Raw genomic sequence first — 10,199 nt, 5'->3', positions numbered from 1 at the left:
ACACACACACACGAGAGAGAGAACAGGCCACACACACACACACGAGAGAGAAACAGGCCACACACACACACACGAGAGAGAAAACAGGCCACACACACACACACCAGGCCACAGAGAGAAGAGAGAGAAACAGGCCACACACACACACACGAGAGAAACAGGCCACACACACACACATGAGAGAGAGAAACAGGCCACACACACACACATGAGAGAAACAGGCCACACACACACACACAGACAGGCCACACAGAGAGAGAGGAAACAGGCCACACACACACGAGAGAGAAACAGGCCACACACACACACACCCACGAGGGAGAGAGAGAGAGAAAACAGGCCACACACACACGAGAGAGAAACAGGCCACACACACACACACACGAGAGAGAAAACAGGCCACACACACACGAGAGAGAAACAGGCCACACACACACACAGAGAGAAACAGGCCACACACACACACGAGAAACAGGCCACACACACACACACGAGAGAGAGAAACAGGCCACACACACACACACACACACACGAGAGAAACAGGCCACACACACACACACACGAGAGAGAAACAGGCCACACACACACACACACACACAGAGAGAGAAAACAGGCCACACATGGAGACGTCAGCGCTGAAAGTGATCCATTTTATTGTCCCATAGCAGCTCCAGGTGAAGCTGGTTTAGACTGGTGTTAATATACACCCCCACCCAGGCCCCCACACACATCCTATAAAACCCCCAGGAAGAAATTACAGAATAAAAAGACCCACAATATTATGTTAGAATAATACAAACGATATAAATTATATTACATTATTATAATGTCAAACAGGTTAGCACACCATCCAGACACAAGCAGCTCCCAAGAAATATTAAATGTGTAAATAAAGACTAGTGAGAATAATACAAATATAATTCTGAACATGGGGACGCTTACAGACAGGAAGTCTGACTGTTGTCTGTGAAGCCTAGTAACCTCACAGCCCCAGACTGTTGTCTGTGAAGCCTAGTAACCTCACAGCCCCAGACTGTTGTCTGTGAAGCCTAGTAACCTCCCAGCACCAGACTGTTGTCTGTGAAGCCTAGTAACCTCACAGCACCAGACTGTTGTCTGTGAAGCCTAGTAACCTCCCAGCACCAGACTGTTGTCTGTGAAGCCTAGTAACCTCACAGCACCAGACTGTTGTCTGTGAAGCCTAGTAACCTCACAGCACCAGACTGTTGTCTGTGAAGCCTAGTAACCTCACAGCACCAGACTGTTGTCTGTGAAGCCTAGTAACCTCCCAGCACCAGACTGTTGTCTGTGAAGCCTAGTAACCTCCCAGCACCAGACTTGTCTGTGAAGCCCAGTAACCTCCCAGCACCAGACTGTTGTCTGTGAAGCCTAGTAACCTCCCAGCCCCAGACTGTTGTCTGTGAAGCCTAGTAACCTCACAGCACCAGACTGTTGTCTGTGAAGCCTAGTAACCTCCCAGCACCAGACTGTTGTCTGTGAAGCCTAGTAACCTCCCAGCACCAGACTGTTGTCTGTGAAGCCTAGTAACCTCAGAGCACCAGACTGTTGTCTGTGAAGCCTAGTAACCTCCCAGCACCAGACTGTTGTCTGTGAAGCCTAGTAACCTCCCAGCCCCAGACTGTTGTCTGTGAAGCCTAGTAACCTCACAGCACCAGACTGTTGTCTGTGAAAACCTAGTAACCTCCCAGCACCAGACTGTTGTCTGTGAAGCCTAGAATAACCTCACAGCACCAGACTGTTGTCTGTGAAGCCTAGTAACCTCCCAGCACCAGACTGTTGTCTGTGAAGCCTAGTAACCTCCCAGCCCCAGACTGTTGTCTGTGAAGCCTAGTAACCTCAGAGCACCAGACTGTTGTCTGTGAAGCCTAGTAACCTCACAGCACCAGACTGTTGTCTGTGAAGCCTAGTAACCTCCCAGCACCAGACTGTTGTCTGTGAAGCCTAGTAACCTCACAGCACCAGACTGTTGTCTGTGAAGCCTAGTAACCTCCCAGCACCAGACTACCCACAGACAGAACTGGGCATCATAGCATCAGAAGAGGAAGACCTGACATTTTCAGCCACTAACACAGAAGGACCATTGTTACACTTTCCTTTTTTTAATCCATGTTAGTTGTTGTGGCAGAGAATCACTCAGGACCACAAAGGTTCTGAGCTGCCCCTCCCTGTGCCTGAGTAGAAAGGGCCCCCTGTCTGTCTCAGCTGTAATACCAGTCCAGGGGAGGGTACTAGGTAGAAAGGGCCCCCTGTCTGTCTCGGCTGTAATACCAGTCCAGGGGAGGGTACTAGGTAGAAAGGGCCCCCTGTCTGTCTCAGCTGTAATACCAGTCCAGGGGAGGGTACTAGGTAGAAAGGGCCCCCTGTCTGTCTCGGCTGTAATACCAGTCCAGGGGAGGGTACTAGGTAGAAAGGGCCCCTGTCTGTCTCAGCTGTAATACCAGTCCAGGGGAGGGTACTAGGTAGAAAGGGCCCCCTGTCTGTCTCGGCTGTAATACCAGTCCAGGGGAGGGCACTAGGTAGAAAGGGCCCCCTGTCTGTCTCGGCTGTAATACCAGTCCAGGGGAGGGTACTAGGTAGAAAGGGTCCCCTGTCTGTCTCAGCTGTAATGCCAGTCCAGGGGAGGGTACTAGGTAGAAAGGGCCCCCTGTCTGTCTCAGCTGTAATGCCAGTCCAGGGAGGGTACTAGGTAGAAAGGGCCCTGTCTGTCTCAGCTGTAATACCAGTCCAGGGGAGGGTACTAGGTAGAAAGGGCCCCTGTCTGTCTCAGCTGTAATACCAGTCCAGGGGAGGGTACTAGGTAGAAAGGGCCCCCTGTCTGTCTCAGCTGTAATACCAGTCCAGGGGAGGGTACTAGGTAGAAAGGGCCCCCTGTCTGTCTCGGCTGTAATACCAGTCCAGGGGAGGGCACTAGGTAGAAAGGGCCCCCTGTCTGTCTCAGCTGTAATGCCAGTCCAGGGGAGGGTACTAGGTAGAAAGGGCCCCCTGTCTGTCTCAGCTGTAATACCAGTCCAGGGGAGGGTACTAGGTAGAAAGGGTCCCCTGTCTGTCTCGGCTGTAATACCAGTCCAGGGGAGGGTACTAGGTAGAAAGGGCCCCTGTCTGTCCCAGCTGTAACACCAGTCCAGGGGAGGGTACTAGGTAGAAAGGGCCCCTGTCTGTCTCAGCTGTAATACCAGTCCAGGGGAGGGCACTAGGTAGAAAGGGCCCCCTGTCTGTCTCAGCTGTAATACCAGTCCAGGGGAGGGCACTAGGTAGAAAGGGCCCCCTGTCTGTCTCAGCTGTAATGCCAGTCCAGGGGAGGGTACTAGGTAGAAAGGGCCCCCTGTCTGTCTCAGCTGTAATACCAGTCCAGGGAGGGTACTAGGTAGAAAGGGCCCCCTGTCTGTCTCAGTTATAATACCAGTCCAGGGGAGGGTACTAGGTAGAAAGGGCCCCCTGTCTGTCTCAGTTATAATACCAGTCCAGGGGAGGGTACTAGGTAGTTACAGACAGACAAGTTGTAAGTTGTGTAGTCCAGGACAGGTCAGTTACAGACAGACAGGTTGTGTAGTCTAGGACAGGTCAGTTCCACTAGGAGATAGATGGTTATAGACAGACAGGTTGTGTAGTCTAGGACAGGTCAGTTCCACTAGGAGATAGATGGTTACAGACAGACAGACAGGTTGTGTAGTCTAGGACAGGTCAGTTACACTAGGAGATAGATGGTTACAGACAGACAGGCTGTGTAGTCTAGGACAGGTCAGTTCCACTAGGAGATAGGTGGTTACAGACAGACAGGTTGTGTAGTCTAGGACAGGTCAGTTACAGACAGACATGTTGTGTAGTCTAGGACAGGTCAGTTCCACTAGGAGATAGATGGTTACAGACAGACAGGTTGTGTAGTCTAGGACAGGTCAGTTACAGACAGACAGGTTGTGTAGTCTAGGACAGGTCAGTTCCACTAGGAGATAGATGGTGACAGACAGACAGGTCAGTTCCACTAGGAGATAGATGGTGACAGACAGACAGGTCAGTTCCACTAGGAGATAGATGGTGACAGACAGACAGGTTGTTCCACTAGGAGATAGGAGATAGGTGGTTACAGACAGACAGGTTGTGTAGTCTAGGACAGGTCATTTACAGACAGACAGGTCAGTTCCACTAGGAGATAGATGGTTACAGACAGACAGGTCAGTTCCACTAGGAGATAGATGGTTACAGACAGACAGGTCAGTTCCACTAGGAGATAGATGGTGACAGACAGACAGGTCAGTTCCACTAGGAGATAGATGGTGACAGACAGGTTGTGTAGTCTAGGACAGGTCAGTTACAGACAGACAGGTTGTGTAGTCTAGGACAGGTCAGTTCCACTAGGAGATAGATGGTGACAGACAGACAGGTTGTGTAGTCTAGGACAGGTCAGTTACAGACAGACAGGTTGTGTAGTCTAGGACAGGTCAGTTCCACTAGGAGATAGATGGTTACAGACAGACAGGTCAGTTCCACTAGGAGATAGATGGTGACAGACAGACAGGTCAGTTCCACTAGGAGATAGATGGTGACAGACAGACAGGTCAGTTCCACTAGGAGATAGATGGTGACAGACAGACAGGTCAATTCCACTAGGAGATAGATGGTTACAGACAGACAGGTCAGTTCCACTAGGAGATAGATGGTGACAGACAGACAGGTCAGTTCCACTAGGAGATAGATGGTTACAGACAGACAGGTTGTGTAGTCTAGGACAGGTCAGTTACAGACAGACAGGTTGTGTAGTCTAGGACAGGTCAGTTAGGAGATAGATGGTTACAGACAGACAGGTCAGTTCCACTAGGAGATAGATGGTTACAGACAGACAGGTCAGTTCCACTAGGAGATAGATGGTTACAGACAGACAGTGTAGTAGCAATATAAAGATGATTATAAAATGTGAGATTAAAGACCTGACGTTCATACTAATATTCAGCCAGTTAACCACAGTCCTGGAGTCAGATGTTAACTCCTGTCTCTAAATAGTGGAGGTTAGGGCCCCGTTAACCACAGTCCTGGAGTCAGATGTTAACTCCTGTCTCTAAATAGTGGAGGTTAGGGCCCCGTTAACCACAGTCCTGGAGTCAGAGGTTAACTAAAGGACTCCAGCCGGGGGGCCCTAAAGGGCCGGGTGGGGGGCCCTAAAGGACTCTAAGGGGGGCCTAAATGACTCAAGGGGGCCCTAAAGGACTCCAGCCGGGGGCCCTAAAGGACTCTAGGGGGCCCTAAAGGAGTCTGGGGGGGCCTAAAAGGACTCTAGGGGGCCCTAAAGGAGTCTGGGGGCCCTAAAGGAGTCTGGGGGGCCCTAAAGGAGTCTGGGGGGCCCTAAAGGACTCTAGGGGGCCCTAAAGGACTCTAGGGGGCCCTAAAGGACTCCAGACAGTTGTATAATAACAGACATCTTTAGTCTACAGAAACAAGTCCCTTGAGTCTTTCACTCCCAAATAAACACCGTCTCTTCCTCTTCTGAGAAAGTTCCTCCACCCAGTCACCAGTTCATATACGTTGACCTCAGGGTTAAAGTTCATATATACGTTGACCTCAGGGGTTAAAGTTCATATATACGTTGACCTCAGGGGTTAAAGTTCATATATACATTTGCGGGGGAGTGAAAAAAATTCACACGTTGACCTCAAGGGGTGGGGGTGAAAATTCGCACGTTGACCTCAAGGGGTGGGGGTGAAAATTCACACTTTGACCTCAAGGGGGGAAAATTCATATGTGGCTGTGTGTCAGGGTCATAGGTCAGGGTCGCTAAGCAGTGACCTCACAAGTTGTGGCCGGTAACGGGGTGGGGGGTAGTAACACAGTGTACCAGGCAGTGGAGTCGTCTCCAGCTAAGGACTAACGGTGAAGCAACAGTCACAGCTAATTAAGCATGTGCAAAATCCCTGCTTAGTACACGTTCTCTCACACACACACACACACACACACACACACACACACACACACACACACACACACACACCTCACTGGGGTTGTACAAGTTTAGTTAGATTCACTCTATGATCAGACTAGCATTAAAAACAGTCAGAACAGCCAGGAATACTGTCTACAGGACACAGTATCTGATATAAGAGAGAGGGAGAGGAGAGGAGAGGAAGAGAGGGGAGAGAGAGAGAGAGAGAGAGAAAGAGGGAGAGAGAGAGGAAGAGGGGAGAGAGAGGAAGAGGGGAGAGGAGAGGAAGAGGGGAGAGGAGAGGAGAGGAAGAGGGAGGAGAGGAGAGGAAGGAGAGAGGAAGAGGAGAGAGAGGACAGAGAGGAGAGGGAGAGAGGAAGAGGAGAGAGAGGACAGAGAGGAGAGGAGAGAGGAAGAGGAGAGAGGACAGAGAGGAGAGGAGAGAGGAAGAGGAGAGAGAGGACAGAGAGGAAGAGGAGAGGGGAGAGGAAGAGCAGAGGGGAGAGGAAGAGGAGAAGAGGAAGAGAGAGAAAGAGGAGAGAGAGGAAGAGGAGGAGGGGGGGAGAGGGGGGTGGAAAGACAGGAGAGGAGTCCAGGGGTGTTGTCTTGAAGGGGGTGGTTGGGGGGGCGGGGGTGTAGTTGAGGCGTTCCTCACAACAAGAAGGGGTTAGTGGTCCCGGGGGCTGTGTGCCAGCTGTGGGGGCAGAGCTGAGCCGAAGAGGGGCTGGGTCAGAGGCATAGAGGCCGGGAAACCCCCCATCCCTCCAACCCCGGGCACCATGTGGCCCGTCAGGGGGGGCAGAGGGTCTACCATGGAGGACAAGCTGCTGAACCCTGCTCCCCCTCCCAGACTCAGGCCTGGCATAGGGCTGACCCTCATCTGGTTTAGGGTAGGGGGGTTAGGCTGGCCCATCTGGAAGGGGTTGGCCTGGGGGGCGGCTACAGGGGCGGCTCCTAAGGAGACACAGGAGAGACAAACAGAACACAGAGAAGACATCAGCATTACCAAACACCAGAGAGAGAGATTGAGACTATGTACAGACTCAGTGAGCATAGCCTTGCTATTGAGAAAGCCTGTCTTCTCTTGAGAGCCATGTCTGCCTACGGCGGCCTATGTGCTCACTGCCCACAAAATGAAGTGGAAACTGAGCTGCACTTCCTAACCTCCTGCCCAATGTATGACCATATTAGAGAGACATATTTCCCTCAGACTACACAGATCCACAAAGAATTCGAAAACAAATCCAATTTTGATAAACTCCCATATCTACTGGGTGAAATTCCACAGTGTGCCATCACAGCAGCAAGATGTGTGACCTGTTGCCACAAGAAAAGGGCAACCAGTGAAGAACAAACATTGTAAATGCAACCCATATTTATGTTTATTTATTTTCCCTTGTGTCCTTTAACACTTCTTAGGGAAGTTTAACTTCTTCCTTACGAGACTCTGGGTTCGCGCCCAGGCTCTGTCGTAACCGGCCACGACCGGGAGGTCCGTGGGGGCGACGCACGATTGGCCTAGCATCGTCCGGGTTAGGGAGGGTTTGGCCGGTAGGGATATCCTTGTCTCAGCGACTCCTGTGGCGGGCCGGGCGCAGTGCGCGCTAACCAAGGTGGCCAGGTGCACGGTGTTTCCTCCGACACATTGGTGCGGCTGGCTTCCCGGGTTGGATGCGCGCAGTGTTAAGAAGCAGTGCGGCTTGGTTGGGTTGTGTATCGGAGGACGCATGACTTTCAACCTTCGTCTCTCCCGAGCCCGTACGGGAGTTGTAGCGATGAGACAAGATAGTAGCTACTAAAACAATTGGACACCACGAAATTGGGGAGAAAAAAAACCCAAAAAATAAACTGTTTGACAGTGACTGAATCCTCTGAAGTTTCTAAATGTCTGTGAGTGTAACATAACTGATTTGGCAGGCGAAACCCCGAGCACAATCCATCCAGGGAAAATGTTGTTTTGAGCTCAATGTGTTTTCCATTCGTTTTAATAGGAATTTGCTTGCAGTTCCTATGGCTTCCACTAGATGTAAACAATCTTTAGAAATTGGTTGATGTTTTTCTTGTGAGAAATTAAGAAGTAGTCCTGTTCTTTCCATGTGTCACTCAGAGGGACTCAAGTCTTCTGGTGCGCGCGACCTGGAACGTGCTTCACTTTGTTTTCGTAGTTTATCCCGTCTTAAATGTGATCTATTATTTACGTTTTAGGAAAAGTTTGGAAAGTTGTTTGAAATATTTGGACAACGTTTACAGGTAACTAATTAGATACTTTGTAGTCATGTGACCGGTGCATTTTCTGAATCAAACGCGCCAAATAAATGGACATTTTGGGGAAAGAAAGAAAAAAAAATTAAGAAAATAATGATTTTATCGAACAAAAAGACCATTTGCGATGTTTCTGGGACATTTTGGAGCGCCAACAGAAGAAGATCTTAAGAAGATAAGAAGGCATTTATTATATGGTTATTTCTGACTTTTGCACCTTTCGCACCTGACGGGATGAAATATGATTGTCATGTGTTTGTATGCTGGGCGCTGTCCTCAGATAAATCGCATGGTCTGCTTTCGCCGTAAAGCCTTTTGAAATCTGACACTGTGGCTAACATGTTAATGTTAGTTAGTCTAGGACAGGTTACCATAATGTTAGTTAGTCTAGGACAGGTTACCATAATGTTAGTTAGTCTAGGACAGGCTGACAATGTTAGTTAGTCTAGGACAGGCTAACATAATGTTAGTTAGTCTAGGACAGGCTACCATAATGTTAGTTAGTCTAGGACAGGCTACCATAATGTTAGTTAGTCTAGGACAGGCTGACATAATGTTAGTTAGTCTAGGACAGGCTACCATAATGTTAGTTAGTCTAGGACAGGCTACCATAATGTCAGTTAGTCTAGGACAGGCTACCATAATGTCAGTTAGTCTAGGACAGGCTAACATAATGTTAGTTAGTCTAGGACAGGTTAACATAATGTTAGTTAGTCTAGGACAGGTTAACATAATGTTAGTCTAGGACAGGCTAACATATTGTTAGTCTAGGACAGGCCAACATGTTAATGTTAGTTAGTCTAGGACAGGCTAACATAATGTTAGTTATTCTAGGACAGGCTAACATAATGTTAGTTAGTCTAGGACAGGCTAACATAATGTTAGTTAGTCTAGGACAGGCTAACATAATGTTAGTTAGTCTAGGACAGGCTACCATAATGTTAGTTAGTCTAGGACAGGCTACCATAATGTTAGTTAGTCTAGGACAGGCTACCATAATGTTAGTTAGTCTAGGACAGATTAACATAATGTTAGTTAGTCTAGGACAGGCTACCATAATGCTAGTTAGTCTAGGACAGGCCAACATGTTAATGTTAGTTAGTCTAGGACAGCCTAACATAATGTTAGTTAGTCTAGGACAGGCTAACGTAATGTTAGTTAGTCTAGGACAGGCTAACATAATGTTAGTTAGTCTAGGACAGGCTAACATAATGTTAGTTAGTCTAGGACAGGCTAACATAATGTTAGTTAGTCTAGGACAGGCTAACATAATGTTAGTTAGTCTAGGACAGGCTACCATAATGCTTGTTAGTCTAGGACAGGCTAACATAATGTTAGTTAGTCTAGGACAGGCTAACATAATGTTAGTTAGTCTAGGACAGGCTAACATAATGTTAGTTAGTCTAGGACAGGCTACCATAATGTTAGTTAGTCTAGGACAGGCTACCATAATGTTAGTTAGTCTAGGACAGGCTACCATAATGTTAGTTAGTCTAGGACAGGCTAACATAATGTTAGTTAGTCTAGGACAGGCTACCATAATGTTAGTTAGTCTAGGACAGGCTACCATAATGTTAGTTAGTCTAGGACAGGCTAACATAATGTTAGTTAGTCTAGGACAGGCTAACATAATGTTAGTTAGTCTAGGACAGGCTACCATAATGTTAGTTAGTCTAGGACAGGCTACCATAATGTTAGTCTAGGACAGGCTACCATAATGTTAGTCTAGGACAGGCTACCATAATGTTAGTCTAGGACAGGCTACCATAATGTTAGTCTAGGACAGGCTCCCATAATGTTAGTCTAGGACAGGCTCCCATAATGTTAGTCTAGGACAGGCTACCATAATGCTTGTTAGTCTAGGACAGGTTAACATAAAGTTAGGCTTTATTTGTGTGTTATACCTGTATGTTATATTATACATGTATACCTGTATGTGTATGTTATACATGTATACCTGTATGTGTATGTTATATTATACATGTATACCTGTATGTGTATGTTATAT

At 48.2% G+C, this 10,199-nt stretch overlaps 1 protein-coding gene and 2 long non-coding RNA genes across 3 annotated transcripts in view; 1 reads left to right on the top strand and 2 right to left on the bottom strand.

The window, feature by feature from the left end:
* Positions 1-3,156: 3,156 nt before the first annotated feature.
* On the top strand, positions 3,157-4,539 carry LOC121843119. The gene is made up of 3 exons (XR_006081448.1): positions 3,157-3,581; positions 4,191-4,303; positions 4,492-4,539. It is a non-coding gene; the product is annotated as an uncharacterized LOC121843119 (long non-coding RNA).
* An 856-nt stretch (positions 4,540-5,395) lies between these two features.
* Positions 5,396-6,217, bottom strand: LOC121843120. The gene is made up of 2 exons (XR_006081449.1): positions 5,571-6,217; positions 5,396-5,540 (listed from the first exon to the last, which is right to left on the bottom strand). It is a non-coding gene; the product is annotated as an uncharacterized LOC121843120 (long non-coding RNA).
* Positions 6,218-6,482: 265 nt separating this feature from the next.
* Positions 6,483-10,199, bottom strand: part of LOC121843121 (epsin-2-like) — a gene marked incomplete at its 5' end in the record, with an annotated part of 21,030 nt that continues 17,313 nt past the window's right edge. Inside the window, 1 exon segment of the mRNA XM_042312719.1 lies at positions 6,483-6,883. Within this exon segment, the coding sequence (XP_042168653.1) occupies positions 6,597-6,883 (287 nt within the window). The 3' untranslated portion in view covers positions 6,483-6,596.

Source organism: Oncorhynchus tshawytscha, unplaced genomic scaffold, assembly GCF_018296145.1.
Source record: "Oncorhynchus tshawytscha isolate Ot180627B unplaced genomic scaffold, Otsh_v2.0 Un_contig_14762_pilon_pilon, whole genome shotgun sequence".
Lineage (NCBI taxonomy): Eukaryota > Metazoa > Chordata > Actinopteri > Salmoniformes > Salmonidae > Oncorhynchus > Oncorhynchus tshawytscha.
This window is presented reverse-complemented; position numbering and strand designations above follow the sequence as displayed.